Source organism: Helobdella robusta (genome assembly GCF_000326865.2).
Source record: "Helobdella robusta unplaced genomic scaffold HELROscaffold_1, whole genome shotgun sequence".
NCBI lineage: Eukaryota > Metazoa > Annelida > Clitellata > Rhynchobdellida > Glossiphoniidae > Helobdella > Helobdella robusta.
Window position 1 is genome coordinate 7,770,616 of NW_008703570.1, and position 23,310 is coordinate 7,793,925.

At 31.1% G+C, this 23,310-nt stretch overlaps 2 protein-coding genes across 2 annotated transcripts; both read left to right on the forward strand.

Moving 5' to 3' along the window:
• On the forward strand, window positions 1-2,591 carry HELRODRAFT_159206 (hypothetical protein; the record flags this gene model as incomplete). The annotated part of the gene is made up of 3 exons (XM_009011105.1): window positions 1-31; window positions 250-503; window positions 2,472-2,591. The coding sequence occupies 3 exons, from the start codon at window positions 1-3 to the stop codon at window positions 2,589-2,591; spliced, it is 405 nt and encodes a 134-aa protein (XP_009009353.1).
• Window positions 2,592-15,925: 13,334 nt separating this feature from the next.
• On the forward strand, window positions 15,926-23,055 carry HELRODRAFT_159207 (hypothetical protein; the record flags this gene model as incomplete). Its single annotated transcript, XM_009011106.1, has 13 exons — window positions 15,926-15,941; window positions 16,582-16,887; window positions 16,959-17,081; window positions 17,744-17,913; window positions 18,141-18,238; window positions 18,307-18,716; window positions 18,834-18,920; window positions 19,057-19,377; window positions 19,917-20,090; window positions 20,267-20,693; window positions 20,955-21,049; window positions 21,299-21,468; window positions 22,927-23,055. The coding sequence occupies 13 exons, from the start codon at window positions 15,926-15,928 to the stop codon at window positions 23,053-23,055; spliced, it is 2,526 nt and encodes an 841-aa protein (XP_009009354.1).
• Window positions 23,056-23,310: the final 255 nt, after the last annotated feature.

A 23,310-nucleotide genomic window follows, 5' to 3' on the forward strand; every position in this document is an offset into this window, starting at 1 on the left:
ATGATTAGTGATAGATTTATTAATATTAATAGTTAGTTATCTTGTAACCTGTAACTCAAAGATTGTAGTCTGTTCGTTGTTTAAGCGTGAGACGAATTAAAATGAAGACTTATAAGATGTTAATCATTCTGTTTCATTTTGTTTTTGTCTTGGTTTTTATTACCACTAACATAAATTCTGGTCGTTCACAAATTAAAAAAAATTATAACAATATAATAAACATAAAAAGCGAAAATAAAAACCTCGAAGAACTAAATGAATTAAATAAGGACAGAAACAACGTTTTTAGCAACACTGACCCAGACTATGACACTAACAACGGCAACAACAACAACAACAACATCAACAACAACATCAACCACAACAGTAACAATGTTGCAACGACCACACGTGACTACACAAAACAACCGCAATCTCACAACTCGAATCTTCCAACTACAAAGCAAAAGAACGTCAAAAATAAGCAAGAACTTATTCGCAATATTTGTTTCAACGTATGCCTGGTTAGTTCCAATACCTCTGTTTATTTATTTGTTGTTTGTTCGTTTATTTACTTGATTGAATTCGTTTAAATAAAGATCTGGTTAAATAAATACAAATTGCAACTTAACAAGCGTCTAATTTAGGAGGAATCAAGTTTCATCATATCTGCACCATTGTTAACACGACGATACGGACATGAGCTTTAAAAGTTACAAACATGCAAATGATAAAAAAAATAATACAAGACATTTTTTGCTTGCAATTTATATACAATTTTGTTGTGCTAAATTGTAACTTTTAGTTTGAAATGTGTTTCGTTCAAGTCTTCATTCCCGTTTTGCTTATTAGAAAATTATTTTGTTGGAAATTTCGTAAAAGAGTTAGTTATCTACCAAAAAACTGCCGATACAATTTTTAAGTTTTTCAGTCATTGGATGCACACTTTATTACAAAGCTGTTGGAATTTAACATTGTCGGATTTTTCATGCATTTATGTTTTTTAACGTCTGACTACTGTAAATACTTACTTACAACTCTGAACCACTGGTACACAAATCATACACAGTTAACACTCGCTATGTATATTCAGCAAAACTATAAATATAGTAAAAATCTTTTTCAACATAAATATCCATATAATTAAAACTGTACATAATATAACCCACAACTGTAAATAATATAGCCCACAAATGTTTATAACTCTAACAATATACAATTTATGAAATTTTTATACAAAAAATCAGTAAGACAATATATGTAAACAAAACACGCTAGCACATTTAAAGCATTGATACGTTTGTGTGTGTTTGACCATCCCATCCAAGTTGTCGTGACCAGAGTTTGTGGAGCAGCTGAAGAAGATGGTGATGGGCTTGTTTCATTAAACATACAGTTATGTTAATGAATGGTCGTTGAATGAAGATGTAGCCTGTTCGTTTTAATTAAGTGATAACGTAAGAGGTGCAAATAATTCAAAATATGGGAATGATAACTTGTCTATCTTCTTATTTCAAACATGACCGTGTGCAGTTTTATTGTATCGATTTAATTAATCTTATTAAAAATTAAGTTAATTTTTCTTCAGAGAAGTTTTCATTCTCATCGGCTACAACCAACTTTCTGATGGATAACAATTGAATATGTAAACCAGTCTACAATAAAGTTACCAAATCATTCGAAAAGGATGGAAAAATGAAGACAAAAATGTTATGGGATATTTTGTTATCACCTTACTGTGAACTTTTCATTCAATACAATCATGAAAACCAGTAAATTTTTCTCCTGGATTTTACACAAGACTAGCTGAAACAAACTTCTAGAAATATTTAACAAAAACATATAATGAAATTTGGTCATAAAATAAAATAAATTATAAAACAATACAAAATAAAATGAAAGATAATAAAACAAGAACAAGAGAATAAAATTAAACATAAATAAGCTGGAAGAAGTGATAAGTTGATTCAAGCGCCGTTGGTTTGTAACGAGGTGCTGATAGACAGGAAACAGAAATCTTTATGAACAGATGATAACTCCTTATTGTTCTCCCTTGGTTTATATTAGCTTCACATCACATGTACTCGTTACTTATATATTGTATATTACATATATTTCATCACCTGGGTTATAATAGATCTGCGTCAATACACGTACATATGATACAAGGAATATTTCTCCACCCTGGAATTTCATAATTGTATATTTTATGGGAATAAATAGAGTTGTATACGATGCTGGTGAAAGAAATATGTGTGATATTTTTAACTTTTTATATTTGAAAGATCATAAATGTTTGTTTGATTGCGTATTTGTACATAAATTGCATTAGTACAAGCCTTGTCATAAACTATGACTTCAGCTATCCTGTTTTGTTATTAATTTCCGCAGTTTATTAATTTAGTTTTATAATGATTTTCACTTGTTTGCCATAGAGTTGTAGATTGAAAGTGAAATTTAGTTTTATAATGATTTTCACTTGTTTGCCATAGAGTTGTAGATTGAAAGTGACCAATCATATTCTTCTCATCGTGCACTCCATTAAAAGTCAGAACCACAATGACATCACATTATATTTGTCACGTAGTTCTAAACTGACAACCGCCATATAGGATCAGTGAATATATTTAATAGACTGCGGATGTTTATGCTGACGTTAACCTTGACAAACTTTACGATGATTTTTTGTTGCGTTGCGCGGTCTTCAAGTACTATCAGTACAGAAAGACGAAGACGGACTTGACAGGTGGAAGGAACATTTTATCAAACTTGAGGACAAAAACTGCGAAAATGAATTATTTAAAATAGTTTCCTTTGTATTTTCTACACCCGTTTCTAATGCATCGTGTAAGCGAAAATTTAGCGTTATGAATAAAATCGTCTTTGGCTAGGTTTATTGAAAGTTGAACTGCGGTTGTTCTCAGTTTCATGACCTCCTGTGTAAGACTCCAAGTTTATTGGCAGCTGCACCACCAAATCAAAAGTATACTTTTATGCAAAAATATTTTTTTTTTATAAATTATTGCAAAACTTTGGAATTTATGTTTTTGTTAAAAAATTAAATAAAATAGTGTTTCCCACTCAAATAAATGAACATAATACCAGTAAAAAATCTGATGATTCAAATTTCAAGGTCAATTAGGTCTAAACCTATTAATTGTTTGGAACACGGTCGTAATTGCGCAATAACTAAATAAACAATTTATTTTACAAATGTTACTTCTTAATTAATAGTCAATTAGTGTATTGTATTCAAACTCTAATTTCTATAAGCCTAATGGTTTCTCTAAAAATAGTTTGTATAAATCTTGACATTTTGTCGCTAATAAGTTATGAATGTTAATCAGAAATTTAATATATATATATATATATATATATATATATATATATATATATATATATATATATATATATATAATATATGGTTTATTTATTTCCAAATAAAATATTTCCCACCATTATTGGAATATTTGCCAAATAGATAATATTGATATAAAATAATAAAAGGATTGAAATTTTTAAATTCTCAAATTTCCAAAATATTTATTTAAAAAAATTGTTTGCGCAGTAAATAAAATAACTTGGCTGTTATGTGTGGAGTTTTAAAAAGCCGTGTTATTGTCATTGATGTAATATTGTTACCTTTTTATTAGTGTAGTTGAAGTTGTGTTTTGTTTTGACGTTATGAATGTGTGTGTAGTTAATGTAGATGTCTTGTTCTGATGTTATGAATGTGTGTGTATTTAATGTTGATGTCTTTTCATGCTGATATTTTAATTCTTATAATTAAAATTGTCTAAGTTTTTATTGAGTTAAGTTTGGTTAAGATTATAAATTTAGCATAGTGAACGTCGTATGAAGTATGATAATGAAGATGATATAATCACATAAATGTTGATGTACGTGATGGTGATGTTGGGAATATTCATAAGTAGATAAATGAATAGTGTTTTTTTTATTATTGTGTTATGATGCGTTCTCACATTTTAATGTAATTTTAGGTAATGTGAAAATGTGTACAGTTTGTTGGATGCAAAATGGCTAAAAGTTAAAACGTAAAACAATGACACCCAAACACACACACACAGATATATATATATATATATATATATACAAATACATATATATATATATATATATATATATATATATATATATATATATATATATATATATATAAGATTATTAGTCATAGTACTGTTATAACCTCGGAATGGTGGAATTACGCTATATAATTAATTAATGTTATCTTGTTATATTAGTTACCTCTGCTATTTTTCAGTCAATTTTAATACAATAGAGGCTATATAAGGGACAGGAGAAGCGAAATCAAGCAGCGAGATTTGAAGAAAAGTTGTAATGGTGATTTATGTAGTTACTTGGATTAGTTTAGTGTTTCTATAACTGTTCGTTCAACCAATCAACGTTCAACCAAGTTTACATTTGAAGCAGTTTTGTTCATTTATAGGAAATCTTGAACCTTGACGATCGTTGGAAGCGACAACACTGGGGTTGGAAATATAGAGATATTTGAAGTTATAACGTTTGTGTTGGTAGTAACGAACGAGCGTTCAAGTGTTACAACAATATATACATACACACACACACACACACACACACACACACACACACACACACACACACACACACACACACACACACACACACACATATATATATATATATACACGCACACATAATGTATAAAACACGCACACACACGCGGACCATACAATAGCATTCAACGAGCACATAAAATATATACATCCCAAGTATACTATATATTATGCCCGAACGATAAACAAACGCAACATCGTGCGTATGAACTCAAGCACATACATGATGTTGCATCTGCTGACACACACACACACACACGCACGCACGCACCAACCACACTCAACAAACATTCGTGCCAACTACACACACCACGTGCAGATACAACAAATGTTTACGCCGACAATACACACGCACTCACACACGCACGCTCACATACACGACTACGAAAGAAAACACAAATGATCAGATTGAAGAGACCTGGATGGAACTTATTTATATATTGTTATTCAATCTGAACATAAATATTCCACCTTTCCAAAATTTTAATTCAGCAAAAAATTACTTAATAAAATTTTCAATCATTAAATTATTTATAATGTTTAACTATTTCAAACTTACGAATCGTGTAAGACAATGGATGTTTTCATTTAAGAATCTCTTGTATCTAATTTTATTTTTTTAAGTTGTCATTGAAAGTTCTGAGCACGTTTGTCGCTCACAGAAACATAGTTGATTTGATCGTTGATGCATTTTTTTTAATGTTCACACTCAATGAAACACGAGAGCAGGTAGGCACGTGTAGGCACGCTTCACAAAGACTCAACGAGGTGTGGGTCGGCTGGCTGCTTGATCGTTCGTTGCCTGCTTCATAGTTTTTGTAGTTAGGGCGACGTGATGGCCTAGTGATTGAAGTCGCCTGGTGCTGTTTTGCAGAGTGTGCAGTAACAGGGTTCAAATATGACTAAAAGATCCGTGTGTGATACGTCATTTAGCGTGTATTCATTTTTGATGTTTGTGTGTTGCTAATTCTTCTGAACCTATGGAGAGTGTATCAGACCTCTAACATTTTCTTGTGGCTAATTTTAATATTTGTTCTACTAATTTTTTAAACATGAAATATTTTTGAATTGTAAGTTTCTTCTTCAGCAATGTGAACGTGAAGTGTTGGTGTTTGTTGCAAAATTCTTCATTAATGGACTCAGAAACGTACTCATAATAATTTCCTATTAAATGTTAATGTTAATAATGTAAATCTATTAATCATTATCGCTACGATCGTTCATCACACAGATCATCATCACCATCATTCTTATATTGTCATCATAAGGCAACATCATCATCATCATCATAAACAACACCATCACAGCAATATCATCATCATCTTCTTCATCAACGTCGATAATAATCTTTAGGATGAAATGACGAATGCTTAATGAATGCAAAAGTTTGAGAAGCTGATCAATAAGCAGCCCGTCAAATGATTTAATGCTTTGCAACCTTATTTTATTTGACACACACACACACACACACACGCACGCACACACACACACACACACACACACGTATGACTTGCATATTTATGAGTAGTGAGTATTAACTCTTTAGAAATAAAACCTTCAGTAAAACGAAAATGACTTAGAGTTGATCTTTATTTCACTATTTTAATCAATAAATGTCCGTAAGATAACATAATAAAAATTTATTATTATCATTATTATTATTAAATTGGTATAAATATATATAATAATATAGTATGACCTCTTGCTGATAAAATGAATGCAAATAATTTTTTATGAAATGTTCATATGCTTTACAACTGAATCAAAAAAATCTTCATACTTTTTCTCCACCAAATGATGGAAAACAATGAAAAAGAAATTCCTCCAATAAATATTTCTGGGGTCACCTGTAAAAAAGCTGCAACTTTCCTATGACCCCAGCCGAAAATTTAGTTATCCTTTAACTAACATACAACTATACCAATCCGTTCTTGTTATTGCGTCTTCATAATAACGTTAAAGGTAGATAAGCTCATTTACAATTAGGCCTCTTTAAATTTTTTTTTATTTAAAACTTGGGATTCATTTTTTTCCACTAATAAACTTTCTACAAAATGTTTTAGAGGTTGATCTTGTTTAATCGTTCACCGAATCATAAAAAAATTAAAAAAATTGTATTAATGCGCAGATAAATTGGGACAATTAGAAAAATCTTTTTTTTTTTGAAATTTCATAAGATGACAAGTACCACAAATTATTTATCATTTTTTGTTGTTGATTTTTTTCAGACATTTTTAATTGATTTATGAATTTGTGTTGTGACATTTGCTATCACTACGAAACTCAGAAAATAAACGTTCTTTGAATGAAACATACAGTGGTTTGGTTTGTATAGGTAACAACAACAACATAGCTTGCAATACAATGCAATACAATGCACAACGAAATGCAAAACGATAAAAAACAATACAATATATTTACTCTTTATTTATCGAAGTAAATCACAAACTCCATCAACTTTTTCTGTTCGGAGAATGTTGAAGACATTAATCACTGATATGAACAGGTGTGGTTTGCTAGCTAACTGGCTGACTGGCTGAGATGATATCAATCTCTGCATAAACAACATTATGATGTGTAAATACATCAAACCAACATAGTTTTTGTAATAATATTTGTTAACTAAATTAATTATTTGTTATTTCAAATTCAAAAAGCAAAAAAATACAAAACAACAATAACATTTAAAATGGAAAAAAATTAAATCTTCAAATGTGACAGGATTTTTTGAAAATATTTTAAATATACTCTTATATAAAATGCTTCGTATAGTTTAATAAAACAGCCTATGAATAACCTTCAATTTTTTTTATATCACCACGGTAATAGATGAAATTTTCAAAATTATAAAATATGTTTATAAATTTTGAAACAAACATAAATGAAGAAACAAAGAAAAATATTTGCATCTAATCTATGATTAGCCCCTACCTACATTGCATATAAATGTATGGTCTCTGCAAATGTTGTCAAACAGCCATCTGCAAAAAATTTCATCGTAATAAGATTTTTGACAAGGTAAAAAATAAAATTACTGACATTTCTCTGAATGAAAAAACAGTGGAGAAGAATTTAAAAATAGCGAAATAGCATCACAACAATTGTGCTTTTTTGAACGAACCAGACAAATAAACAAAAATTTGGTTGGCGTTTTAGCGAGAAATTGTATTTCTAGGGCTTGCCGTCGTGCAAACATTCAAGCTTGATGGGCTATTCTAAACATTCAAATTTCTCTGAATAACGCACCAACATTTGATAAGAAATCAGCACAAAAACTGTGGAATGATTGAATTCTTAATCTGTTTATATCATATACATTTCCCGCTAAGATTTAAATTTCCCGCTAAGATCACAAGCGATGAAATCGCCAAGTGTGAAAAAAAATGGAACGAATCAGAGAACGTGTGATCGTGATGGAAAGGATCACTTGTCCAAACACGTCCAGCTAATATTCCTTCAAATTTGATTAATAATTTATTTTAAAAGTATAACGAAAATAAATTTCGACCGACAAAAGATGTTGTTTTACATACTGCTTGGCTGCGTGGCAATATTTATCAAAATCTTCCATTTATTTTCATTGATGCATTTGATTTTCTCTGTTTCTTTATATTTATTTCGTATGGAAATCTATTTGAACGTTTGAAAGGAAGTATCGCTTTATTAACAAGATCATTAGATGTAGGCATACCCGAATGATATGACGCAAATATATACACATCTACATTACATAATACTACGTAACTGTGGTTATAAACGGTTACAACACGCAACTTTCACGCATATACATTAATGATAGTATGCAACATTCACGCAACATACAGGTTAACGATTGTACGCAAACTTTTAAAATGCCATAACAAATTTTATGGTTTTTTAAACAATGCAAGAAAGAAAAGTGCCAGAAAAAAAAACAAATGTGCTAGGGTCCTGGGATATTTTACAAATTGTTCATTTTATATTTCTAAAGTCAAAACAACGCAAGCGAACAAAATAAATTAGTTTTGTAGTTTTGTGTGTGTGTTTTTTAAATTTCAAACTTATCACAATGATATATGCTATGCTAAATTTCCATCCTATAAATTTTAATCTAGCTTGAAAATTATATTTTTTTCATTATATTTTTTTAATTCAATGTATGTTTGGGGTCAACAAGTTGAATGAAAATAAAAGAAAAAACTGACCAAACAAATCCTAACATGGTTTTAAGATGAAAATTTGTACTCACTTTTACGTATTTCATTGGAAAATATAAAAGTTTAATTTCAGTACTAATCGTCGACCGCCCTATTTTTTCCATCATTCCGCCTCTCTCTCCCAGCAGTTGTGCTATTGGTTTATGTGGGGGTTTAGTTATTTTTTAATTTCTTTAACTACGTAAATTTTATATGGAAAAAATTTTTTTGTAGAATTTATAAATTGAAAGTTTCTTCTCCGACGCCAATCAAATCTTACTATTATTATTATTATTACTAATATTACTCTAAAAACCGATTCCACATTGCAATTGAAGCAAGCGCCGTTTTGAAACGATTTAAAAAATAAACATTTTTTAATTATAACAACCTATCAAAAATAGATGTAGTAGTATGTTTTTAAGGGGAGTGTATAATATTAACTAGAATGATGAAGATGATGATGAGGATTATTATGAAGAATCTAACGATGATACGATTGAGATAAACTTTGAAAAAAACAATGTGATAACGATGATAAAGACTTTAATGATGGATAAAACCTACACTATACATACATTGCATTGCCCAAGTATGTTGTCTGTCGACGACATACTACATTCCTACATTTGAGGTCCCTCATCTCGTTATAATAAATGTACTGCAAAGAATTCTGCATCAACATCATCGGCCAAATTTCGTCAAAGCATTCCAGTTCTTAATAGCTTTCGAGACTTGCCTGATTAACATAAATTACTTTACGTTACTTATTACTTTACATAAATGCATGCTCATTTATGGAAAAGTTTCAAGTTAGTATCAATGCAGAGAATGAAATCAACATACTTTCGTGAAATGCTTCAAATATTTACGTGTCAACGGCCCATCGACTTATTTATTTACTCAAGCCCCTTCCCCATTACCGATGTTTGATTATTTGTTTTTGTTTACAGTCTGCTGTCAGCCAGCCAGCCAGCCAGCCAGAGTAAACACCACAACCGTATGTGTGGCTTTTATCTGGCGTAGGTTTGTTACGAGGAAAATAAAATTTTTGTATTGTATTGTAAAAATATTAAACGATTTAAAAGTGAGTTACTGAGTAATTTATTGCAAATGGAATATCGGCGTTCGAAATAATCAATTAATAAGGTAAGTTGAAATACCAAGAAACAAGTGTTTTTTTAGTCGGAATTCTGAAAATAGTATCAAATGCTTCTAAAAATAACGGCAACGTACTTGCTTGCAGCTAAATCTTATTCATCATTTATTTATAGAAAGAATGTTATCTTATCGTTAATTGAAATAGCGTAAAACCACTGGGAATGGTGAAAATACAATTTTCGTTTTGTTAACGTTGTCAACATTTCCAAAAAATAAAAAATAAAAATGACTAATAACCTCGTTATCAAAATAAAAATTGCGATCGTTTGTGCAAAAAATAAAATTCCATTAAATAAACGTTCTTCAAAAACTTCTTTCCAATCAAATTACTTAATAATTTTCATATAAATGTAAAAGTTCTGCATTTACTTTGCATATCGATAGTACAGAAGCCTAACGAATTTCAAACACGTTATCGCCCGAAGCTCCGAACATGAAGGGGTATTATTTTAAATTTCTGATTGATGAATGAATGCTGCATTCAACTGTTCATTTTAATGATGTGATAAATTGGTTGGAAAATAAAAATTAACTGTTTTTAAATTGCACCATAAAAGATGGTTACTATCACCATTTCCATCATCATCTTCCCCAACACCTTCATCCTCATCATCTTCATCAGCACCATCATTTTGTCAGCATCATGACATCATCATCGTCTATAATGACACGACTAACGTTGGTTTATAGTCATTTCTGTCATCATCCACTCATTTCTGTCATCATCATTCTACCATCACGGCCCATTCTTCCTTAATACTGAAATAGTTGATTTGTTTAGCATAATTCTATTTCGTCAATTGCGTTGTGTACATTTAAAATGATGTCACTTTAAAATTAAATTGATATGAAAAACTCTGATGATGATTTAATGAATTTGAACAATTATAGACAGCTAAAATTCATTAAATCAACTTGACAAATTAGTTTTATGATTTTTAAATATATCGACTGAAATATTTAATCAGTTTTTTAACAAAATACCTCTAAAATTTTTTATGGCAGCTGATGAATAAAAATTCAACTAAAATACTAATTAAAAATTTTTTCAGAAAATTGCATACATAAGTAGCAGATCAACAAAAAATTAACAGTTGTAAACGGTAAATATATTAATATCGATTAAGGTCTTCATAACACAATCTTTTGTTTTATAAAAACAAATTATTAGATAAAATCAGAATTCTTTGTCTAAAAACAATTATAAAAATTTATTTAGCAACAAACTCCAGTCAAGTTGTTATGGATATCATTTCGATTGTGACTAACTACGAACAACATATAATTACAATTCTTTACAATTTTCTCTCCAGCTATTCCCAGAGGTCATTTCAGACCATATGACAAGTTCCCTGTGCTAACCACAATCATGTTCATCACTAATTTGAAAACATTTTCGATTGTTACAGACACAAAAGTATTAAAATTGATGATCATTTCATTTCAGAATCAAACCCAAGAGTCATGCAAACCGAAGAAAAACTGTTCTCAGATTGAATTTGTTAGTATATAATTGATGTTGTGTTGTTTTTTTGTGAACGCCTCTTATTTTGAAAATTGTGACGTGTGTGTGATATTTTAGAAAAGTTGTTATTTAAGTCGTACATTTTGCTTAAAAAGTTTCATCGTTTTAAAAAAATATGCAAGATTCAAGATTCTTTTAACGGTTTACGTTCAAATCAGATGAAAATTTTCAATCGACTAGAAACACGAAAATTATTGATCCTTCTTCATAATACGAATGTGACATGTGAAAGCTTTTTAAACGGGATGCAGATAACACGTATGTATGTGCTGTGCAAGTAATGTAAACAACACGAAGATTTTGTTCAAGAAATTGTTTATATATGTATATATCCTATGTATACATATGTACATAAGCAAAATATGCACAAAGTGTCAAGAATATGCAAAACATATAGAAAGCAATATAAAAAACAGGCAACAGCAACACGTTCGATAAAAGATTAACACGCAAACGCAACCGGCTCACAAACCAACAACACACCCAAACACATGAGTGCTATGTGCAGTGCAAACAGGATCAAATCGCTACCGAACACTCCCATTCAATTTTTGTTCTTTTGTAGTGTTGCGGTTGTTTGAAAGTTTATTTTTTGGAGAAAGTTGTAAGTTTGTAGAGTGCGGTAATTGTTAATTATTAACGTTAGAAAAAAAAGATGAACGAAATGTAATCTGGAGTGACGGATGCTTGCTTGCAGGCAAACAATGCTTTTAAAATATGTTATTCCTTCCTTTTAGGTCTTTCATATCGCTAGGAACGATCAGACAACAATGTATGAGGTTACGCTTCTCGTTCGGTGCGTTCTTTCTTCTTTTGGCATCATCTATTGTGACCTCCTCTACATTCTTCTTTTCATGTAAAAAATGAATTTTCATTGAAATGTTAGACGTGAAATTTGATAATGATCGTTAGCGCCCGATTTCAATAATCCACTTACATTTTTCAAGCGTAAGTCCATGCTTCAGCTACTCTTTGGGAAAATTTTTCAGTAAAACTGTTTTAATTATATTTCTTTAGTACACATAAACACCATTTTATTAAAAATATTAGAGTCATTTTGAATCAAAAAGTTGAAGGTTTGATATCATCCCCAGCCCAACTTAAGTCGCGACGTTCGAACTTAAGAAGTAACTTTCGAAACATTGTAGAATATTCTCAAAATTTGCACTTGCAGAGTAAAAAGAGAATAATGATGATGCGTATTTACCGTCTCGAGATGCCTACCGAGCTAATGGTTCTGCAAGAAATGCAATCAAATGGCGCGAACAGCTGTTCACTAATACATCACTAATATCTTCTACATCAACTTCTCCGCAGTGCCGTGCATTTGTTATCTTTCTTTATAACATTCCTCCTCCTTACTCGTATTTGTTAGATTTCTTTCTCGAAAGAGTAAACAGAAAAGTAATTAAAATTTTTATTTCTTGCTACCACAAACATAATTTTACGTACATTCTATTATTTTTCGACTATTTTTTAGCATTTTTAGTGTGGTAAATTATGACAAACTTTTATTTTCACTAGTACATAGATAGGTGTTTCAAAAGTCAAATTGCAGAAGTTAATGTGACTTGACAAATTTTAAAAAAATGTTTATTTCTCGTTTTTATAATTTTTCAGCTACACATTCAGTGAAACAACAAAATTGTCACAGTGTAAACGCGCGCAGTTTTATTGTAAACTTTTCGAATTTCAAGATATTAATATAATAAAATCTGTCTTAAATTTTTAAATTATTTAGCGCCTGAGATGATCAAATTGAAAAAGTTTCCAACTTTGTGACGTTAACAAAATTCTTAACTATCCATAATAAATAATTTCAGTGCCGTGTCGGTTGCAACACAGATGAACACTCCTCCTTCAACTGCCATGAGGCTTGCGTGAGTTCTTTGAATTATAAATTATTTAGTTTGGTTTTACTTAGTGATTGAATTTGAACGTTTTAAAAGATGTTAACCACATCTTGTCCTTATTGCTATTTTTGCATTTTAATTTTATTATTTGATGTATATGTGAAAACTGCTAAAATAGTGTATGTTACTTGTGACTGCAGATGTTTACACTGTTTGAGTTGATTTGAAATCAATCGAAACACAAATAAACAATCAAACTCGTCTTTTTACCTATCATATAAAAATATTGAGAACTTATTTAAAATTCACAATAGATTGTTAAACAACTCTTGCTGATGCATACCAATTAATAATTAATTCATTTGCCAGAGGCCAAACTAAATTATTATTATGAATTAAATCGAACTTCAGGGATTTTTGACAACGAAACATGTCAACAGTGTGTTAGTTGGTGAAACAAAAATTTTGCAGTAAGGAATGATTTCAAAATTGTAAACTTGGCGACATTTTTTGCTAATTCTTGCTAAATGCCGTTTAGTCCCGTTTTGGCGGGTCCGGAATTTTTCGATAGAGTAATGATTTTTTAAAATTCTCAGTTCTGATTAATCTTAAGCAATTTTCATAATTAACTTCTTTTCCTCTTAGTTAAATTACTTGAGAGTTATCTGTACACACATATCTTCACATTTATGTGATACGTATAAAAATAGTAGGCATCTTATTTGCAACAAAAAAAATATAAAAAAGAAATAATGAGACGCATTTTAAACCAACTTCTGTCGACTCTTTTACGGATATATATTTATTTCTTGCGATGACACCTGTCAATCAAACTTATCCATCAGCTAAAAAAAAATTTTATAACAAACAACACAGTTCAGTTTATGTGCATGGATTTTATGTTTTTGTGTGCAATTTACTGACATGAAGATCTGGTTTAACATTAACACAGCACGGAATCAAACCTATTTGTTCTAATTTAAATTTTGATGACGATGATGTTGATGATGAAATGACTATTATAGTTATAATATTGACATTAAAGAAAAGTTATAGCACGATAATACTATTAAATATGACAATTAAGATAAGGTTGCTGATGATTATAATAATAATTTTAACAATAAAATAATAAAAGTGATAATGATTATGCTAATAATGACATTTGACGATAACAGTGGTGATGATGATGAACAAAATCAACTAACTACTTTCGCCAAATATCAATCACACAAATATACCTAATTAAAAAGTGCTGCTTATTCATAAATTATATAGAAAAACTTATTCTGTTTATTGTTTTGTATATACAAGCTACATCTGACATGATTAGGTTCGTCAGACTTCTGTTGAATTTTCTGAATGTTAGATTGTTATTTGTTATTTTCCATTTTATGAGAGCCAATCGTTTATTAAAAAATGTTCAGACAATTTATAGCTCACTGTTTGGATATATCTTAACAAATTTTTCAATTCGAAAAACCTTGTGAAACCTTCTTCTAGAAATTATTTCAGTGGAAATAAATGTAATCTAACATTTTAATCACACAGACTCGATTTGGAGCCAGTTCTGAAAAGGTATGTTGATAAACTTTTAACATTTGATATCCCTTTCATTTCCTTTCATTTTGTGATGTTTACTTTGTTTATTTGGTTTTGTGGTTTTATTCGCAACTTTCTACGTGTGAATTTTTGAATTTTCTGGCAGTTAAGGATTTTCGTGTTAGGTGGTCTCTTACCATTTGTACTGAATTGTATTACGCTACATTATATTATCAAGTTTGCATGTGAAGTTTTAAAAATTTAAAAAAGCAATATGTTCTTATGAGTTTACTTTAAGATTGCATGTTACGTTTCGTTGCAACCAGCTTGGGGGCAATTGTTTTGTGACGCTCGTCTGTTCAGGCCACTTTGTCTCCTCATTTAGAAGTTATGACATTTAAAGAATATTTTTGCATGAAATTATGAAAATTATACTCTCAAAACAGTTAACTTTTTGTTTGTTTTATAAAACTTTTTCAATCACTATCGACATTTACTGATGAATGTGGAATAAATTTTACGTTAATTAGATCTCATTCAATTGGATCTGTTTGAATTATTTCTGATATTTGAACTTCTTCTCGAAACATTTCTTTGAAATAATCTTCACAGTATATCTTAATGCAATCATTTACATGCGATATGCTCGTTCCTTCAAGAACTTTTACTTCAAGTTTTCATTTCAATTTCGTTCTTTTCAGATCCAATTTTTGATATTTACATCCCTATCATTGTTACAAAATCGTTTAAAGGGTTTTGAATGAAAATTTTTTGTTTGCTAAATATGTCAACCAGTTATAAATAAATCGAACATTTCATAATTGTGTCAATTTTTTGTGACAAATTTTTCTTATTTTTTTTTAAACGTTTAATAGTTTAAATGAATCGCTCTCCTGATATTTCATATTCATTCTCGCATTGTTTGCCCTGTCATGTTATTTCTATTATAAACCTTTTGTAAGCAAGAAAAACAATGGTGTCACATACGTTAAAATTAATACAGAAATATTCTTTTAGTTTTAGTGTGGGTGATCAGTTGAAGCTAAAAAAATAAAATACAAATTATATATAACGATGCCAAAGCTTCAAGGTCAATGTTCAGTTCAAGTGCCTCATTTCAATTCTTATTAGGTGTAAATTTGTTAATAAGTGCATCAATAAGCTTATTACAAAATTTCAAAAAAATGTTAGAATTCTTCATTGTTCTGTTAATAAAGTTTTTAAAAGGCGTGGACGCGTATTTTTGAACTTCTGATTAATAACATATGCATGTTGAAAATAATATTTTATGAAATGGCATGACAAGCATGTTAATCCATAATTTGTAAATGTAGAAAATAATAAGATATTGAATTGTGTAACATATTTTTATTCAGTTGTCCAAATGTATTGAAGTTTGTTCAAGAGGGAGACAAACAATGCTTAGAAGTAAGGATGACTTTCGATCGCCAATTTCATTACATACCTAACCAGCATAACTTGACTTATCAAATTGATTAATTTTTCAAATAGCCTGTAAACAATTCTACTTTTATTAGGGTACAAATATTAAAAAATTACATTTTCAAACTTGAAACAAACATTCCAGATATTTTTTTTTTAAAAGAGATATTGAACAAATTTTTGAAGCCCACGACATTTATCATGTTGGATCATGTTAAAATAATTTATTTTTATTTAAAAAGATTTTTGTATCAAACAAACCATTTTTGAAAAAAATACTGAAACAGTTCCAGTTGAACGTCTAGAGCTGAACGTGGACAGCATAACTTCCTCCTCTGCCCGCATCGTCATCAAGGACCCAAACAAGCACAGCAGCAACAGCTACGACCTCGCCGTCTGGGTTCTTCGGCCAGAGGAGCGTTTGCTTTATAGAAACGATCGTTCTGCACATTTCAATGGATTGAAAGAATACAGCCACTTTGTATCAAATTTGAAACCAGGCAGTGAATATAAAGTTCAAGCATCCATCCTGTCATCTTATGTTACAGATCTCATCTCAGAATATAGGTTTCAAACACCATCTATAAAAACAGGTGCACTTTTTGTTTATTGCATGCATTGTTTAATTAAATTTTATTAAATGTGTTTAATTTTACAATCGCAGAGCTAAGTAGCAAGTGGATAGTTGGAAGAAACAACGAGCTGGTTGTGCTCGACTCCTCGAATGTCTTGGACACCAACAAACGAGTTTTGTACGGACATGAAATTTCCTCCGTTCTTGTCGCTGGTGAATTGGCATGATATTATCAGTTGTGTTTTTTATTTTTATTGAGTTGAAAGCAATTTGTTTCTGTTATAAAAATAAATTATTAAAGTTGAAAACAGTACCCACTTCAAAAATCATCTCATCTTTCTATTGACTACCAAGAGTTGGATGCATGAAAAAATTTGCTAGATTGTCGTAAGAGCAATGTCTCAAACAACTGCTAACAAACAACATGATGAAAGATTTTACAATAAGGCAGACTCTTGCGTGCACCTGCATTTAGTATGTCTTCTATTCTTCTTGTTTTGTCCCATCCTTGTCATGTTTTATCCGGTGTCATATCCTACTCATCCATGGAAATTCTTATCAGTTTCTTCGAATTTTCAACCTTTGCATGCCATCTAACATTGATAAAATCTAACAGTATTACTATTTCGGAAATTCGTTCATTTACAAATTCATTTAATTATCTAAAATAATTATAATTTGATGTGTTGTAAATTGAAAAATTTTAAGATTAATAATTCAGCTTACAAAATGCCCAATAGTTTGACAATGACGACGTCGATGATGATGATGATGACGACGATGAGGATGACGATGAGGAGGAAGATTAGGATGATGATAATCATGATAGCTTCCGAAAATTGGAAACTTCAATTTTTCTACTCTCTGCATTATAGGACTGGACATAAACTATGAAGAAGGATTGGTGTACGTTGCTTATTCGAACGAAGACTTTATAGCTGTTGATTATTCCAGCGGTGGAAAAAAAATGATGATAAAAAACTTTGCAACCCTCATATCTTACGACTGGATAAACAAGAAACTGTACAGGGCTTTAGGCAGTCGAGTGAGAATTTCATGTTGAGTCAATTTGTTTTCATGTTTTGCTTGAGGACGATTTTAATTATTTTTTGTGTACAACGTAAGAGTCGGGATTAATAATAATTAGAAATTAAAATATACAGAAAATGGTCATAATGTGTACTTTTGTAATTATTAATGCTAAGTTTCACATTAATCCCCAAACGCTGATTTGATTTGAAACATTTACGAGTTTGTTATTTGTCATCAAAGGTCTACACATGCCAAGTAAAAAACTTGCCAGAATGCGATTTGCCCGTTGACCTCACAGTTGATCGGGCCTCTCATTTAAAAGTCGATCCATTAAACAAGTTATTTAACATTTTAGAAATTTATTAAAAATATTTTTAATTCTTGTTTCGTTATTAATACTTTTTAGTTTAATATTCTGGATCAAGGACGGATATCTTAAAACAAAAGAGTTATCAAACAATAATCCTGACGAAAAAATTTATGAGCAGAATCATCCAATCACAACATTTGCCTTAAACTTCATTGATATGATGATATATTTTCCATTCAACAATTCCATTCAATCAATTTGCTACGGACGAAATGAGAATGATAGCAGAACTTTAAGATCGGGAAATAGATTTGAGTCTTCCAATTATGAAATGGTTACTTTAATACACAATAAGAACACGGACGCATTTGTTTGGTCAAACGGAAGCACACTGATTTATGAAGAATACAACGAGCAAGCGGGAAGCCACAAGATGCACGATATATTGGACGGCATTTTCATCTCTCAATTATCTGTTTGGGATGCCGTCAGCCAGCCCACACCTGGTTATTGTAACGTTCACCCAACTTTTGACATTTTTCATGTCTAATTTAACATAAAATGCAAAATTTTAAACCAAATTCTTAAATGTTGATAATGTAAAACTTTATTTTATTTATCAGTTCCCAGTGAAGCGCCCAGCGACGTGAACGTTTGGTGCCACAAAAGTTCAGTTTCAATTAATTGGAATGTTTTTACTGAAATAGGAGGTTTGTTAGTTTGCTGTTTGTCAAGTTTTCAACTAATGTTTTAACTAATTCCATACTGAATTTGAAAGCAAAACTATTTGAGTGATTTTTTTTACAGTTAGAATTAATGTTATTATATTTTACTTGAAATTTGAAGGTACGAAAATAACTCCGCGCTTGTGGTGGTATGAAATAAAAATTGTCTCTCAGAATATGACGTCAGAGTTGATGCAAAACAATAATGACGAGGTCAGTAACGTGGATTCAAGAAGCGATAAATATGGAAGTGTTGAATGTGAAGAGGAAGATGTTGATGATGCCGACGACCATCAAATGATCATTTCAATATACTCCAACGATACCTTTGTAACAGTGCACAATCTGACTTCTATGATGTACTGTTTAAAAATAAGGGCAATCTTCAGAGAAACTTATGGATTGTGGTCACCGATGTATTCATATGTTCCTTGGCAGTCTGGTTAGATTTGTGCTGTGGGCAGCATGTTTTGAAACACGCTCACTTTTTTAATAAAATATAATGTATTCAACATACATTTATAAATAGTTTAACACGAAAAATTTGCATGTGTTAATCTGAAATAAAAATTAATGAAACTTTAAAAATTTGTATTAAATTTTATTAAAAAAATATTTAAATTTGTTTCAAAATTAATAAAATATATTAAATCAATAAGATACACTTTTTTAAAAAAATTGTTCACCTATCGTTCAGATGGCTCAACAACATTTTTTAATTTTTCAGCTTCAAGTCTCAATCAAATGAAAATAATTGAAACGAAATTTCACGAGCCCAATTTTTTAATTGATTAAAATTTATTGTCATTATTTAGTTCCAGTTTTCCTTACCTCTGAGGGCAGGTCCTTATACGAATTACAAGAAGGTGAAAGTAGCAAGCTGTTTGTAGACAACCTAAACGACATCAAGCGTATGGTTTTTATGTTCATTATTTTTATTTTCTTAAATGATAATATAATTAATGAATTAAAATTTTTCAGTCATATCTTCGTTGAGAAATGTTGTGACTGTACATTCTGCAAAAGACACAATCCTAATAGACCTCTGTTCGAACAAAACAGAACATTGGTCGGCCTCTTCGACGATTGATGCTTCACATCTTCTCTACGACCGCTACTCACATTCGCTGTATTGGATCAATTCTCAGGCTGACGGTGTTAGTTGTAATTCTACGATTGTACGATTGTCAGTCTGCTTGAGTGACTGCAATTATAAATTGGGGGTGTTCTTATTATTTATACACACTTTTTTACATTTTTGTTCAATTGCTTATTGAATTGTTGTTTTATATTTAAATAAAATGTATTTTGGAAACGAAATTTAATTTTAGAAAATGTCATTAAGATTTTCAGATCGTCACTATTTGAAAGGAGCAGCCAAGAAATTGTTTACACAAACTCTAAAAGCCAACTCGACTTGGGTGACGCTGTGAGAATTAGCAAAATTGTTCTTAACGTGCAAAACGGCTTCATATATTGGTATTCAAATTTTAAAATTGAAGCCTCGCAATTGAATGGCAAATGCCACAAAATTATAAAAACGGTTGAAAATTTGTCAAATGAAAGAATTGCAGGCATAATTCTTGATCCATCAAAAAATATTTTGATCAGTTTCGTCAGCAGTGGCAATAAAACTTCCGTTCACACTCAACCATTATACCGTTATAAAACTGCCGACTGTGATGACAACGAATTAAGCAGAGCTGAAGATGTTGAAGATCGTGAATCAGAAGTTGCACATTTCTATGGTTTCTACATGTTAGTGTATCACTTTCAAAATTTCAATATGCTAAAATTAGTTTTCGAGTGATAATTTGTGGTGCTCAATCTACATATACTATCTTACGATCTTCACAAACAAGTAAATATCACACACATATTCATTGTTTTTTTTAAATGGTAAAGTGCATTTGAACATAGTAAGCTTATCATACATATTTGAAAAGTAAAATCATCGATATGCCAACTAACAATTTTTATTAACATTATATACATCTTTGAACTTTGTAACGAAATTAGTTCAGGCGACCTAATGTTACATGAAGGATCTGTATTGTGGCTATCATCTGACGCATCCAATCAGCAACCGCAAGCAGCACAAGATGGACAGCAACGTCATCATATGTTGTGTTCGTTCAACTTGAACACGAGAAGACTTTCATGGAACTTGTGGAAATATAACCATTCATTCAACTTTCTTTCTATCAAACAGAAAAGTATTTAAAATAATTTATTTTTATAGCAAATTTTCAATGTATTGCTATTCAATGCTAGTATTAATGCTAGGCAACCATTAAAACTTAATTAAGTGAAAATAAGATGAATACATTAAATTGAGTCTGTTGGAAATATATCCACCACAGATTGTGAACTGTCCAGTACGTCTTACGTAGTCATGTCCACCAATATAAACCTAACACTGAATGCTTCCACATTAACCTGGTTTCTGTTGGACTCAAGCATCGTACCAGATGTTCAACTGACCTTCAAAGTCCACATTGTTTCGATGCACCATGATCATCGCATCGTCACGGTTCATATTTGTAACTTTTGTTTGTTTAGAAATTTTTTCTTCGTGGATCATAGTTTAAAATATATTTTACATATATGGGAGTTGGAGCTAGAGGATCAGTTTTTTTTAAATGTTGAATGTTTTCTGGTTTAGTTAACTTAAAATTTTACTTAATTTTTCCATAATAATGTCGGACGCTTTTAGTGTTAAGGTAGGAGTGCATCAAGGATCAGTGTTATCACCGTTTCTGTTTGCAATTGTGATGGATGTTGTGTGTGGAAACATAATGGAGGGTTGTTATTTGAGATTTTGTATGCAGATGATTTAGTCTTGATGGCTGATAGCATGGAAGAATTGCAGTTAAAATTTGACAGATGGAAGAGCGTTATTGAAAAGAAAGGGTTAAAAGTTAATATTGGTAAGACGAAGGTAATGGTGTGTGGGAAAGGTGGGGAAGGTGATAAGTAAAATCGACCCCTGTGGGGTATGTGACAGGAGAGTGAAGGCTAACTCGGTATTGTGTATAGGATGTCAGAAATGGGTGCATAAGAGATGTAGTGGTGTGAGGGGGGCACTGAAAAAGGTGGAAGGCACGTTCAAATGTAAGAAATGTGTTCATGGTGTGATTAATAGGACGGACGCAAGGACGGGGTTAAGTGGTGGTATTGAAAGAGTGGAAAGCTTTGTTTACTTAGGGGATAAGCTGAACGCGGATGGAGGCTGTTTGAGCGCAGTTACGGCTAGAGTTCGTGTAGGATGGATGAAATTTAGGGAACTGGGTGGGGTATTGTGTGGAAAGAAATGGTTAGTGAAGATGAAAGGGAGGGTATATAAAGCATGTGTAAGAGCAGCGATGGTTTATGGTGGTGAAACTTGGGTGTTGAGGAAAGAGGAAGAAAGTGTACTGCAGAGGGCTGAAAGAGCTATGGTGAGGATGATGTGTGGGGTTAAAGTGAAGGATAGGAGAAGTAGTACAGAGCTAAGGTCGATGATGGGACTGAATGAGGACATTGTGACATTGATAAGGAGATCGAGATTGCGATGGTATGGACATGTGTTGAGAAGGGATGAAAGGGTCAGGATTAGGCGAGCGTTAGAGTTCGAAGTTGAAGGAGTGGTAGGAAGGGGATTGGGATGGAGAGAGCAGGTGGAGAAGGACAGGGTGAAAGCGGGGTTGCGTGATACTGAGGCGAGTGACAGATGTGGATGGCGTCGAGGGGTATTTCGGTTTCATCATAGGTAGCCAGACGGCAACCCCCGATCTCGGGGAAAATGTCGTCTAAACGTGTGTTGTTGTTGTTTTCCATAATTTTGTTATATATTTCCTATACTACTTTTTTAATAGTTTTTTTAATTTTTATCGTAAAAGATTTTAAAATGAAATAAATTGAATTTAAATGTTTGGCTTTAAATTTTAGTTTTTTGCTTTTAAAATTGAAACATTCAATTGATGGTTCTATAATTTTTTTTTAAATGAAGAATAACGTAACGTCGTACAAGATGGAAAATATTTATGGCGTCATCAAAGCTGGTGTGTCCGTGTGCACTTTGTGGGGTTGTGGTGATGTCAAGTGGACGAACGTGCCTACATTCATGACTTCAAGTTGACAAGCTTAATTATTACGGATCAATGAATTTTTTTTATAACAGTAATCAAAACTTAATTAAATCAACTATTTTTTTTAAAATAAAATTATGCAAATTATAAAATTCGAAATTGGAATTGTATCAAAAGTCAAAGGAAATAATATTTTTTATGGAAACAATCTCGTCAAATAGTTTTTTTAGATTGGTTACTGTGTTCCGGAGTTTCAATGTGTTTTAAAGTTTTTTCTTATTTTCAACAAATTTTTATAGCGGAGG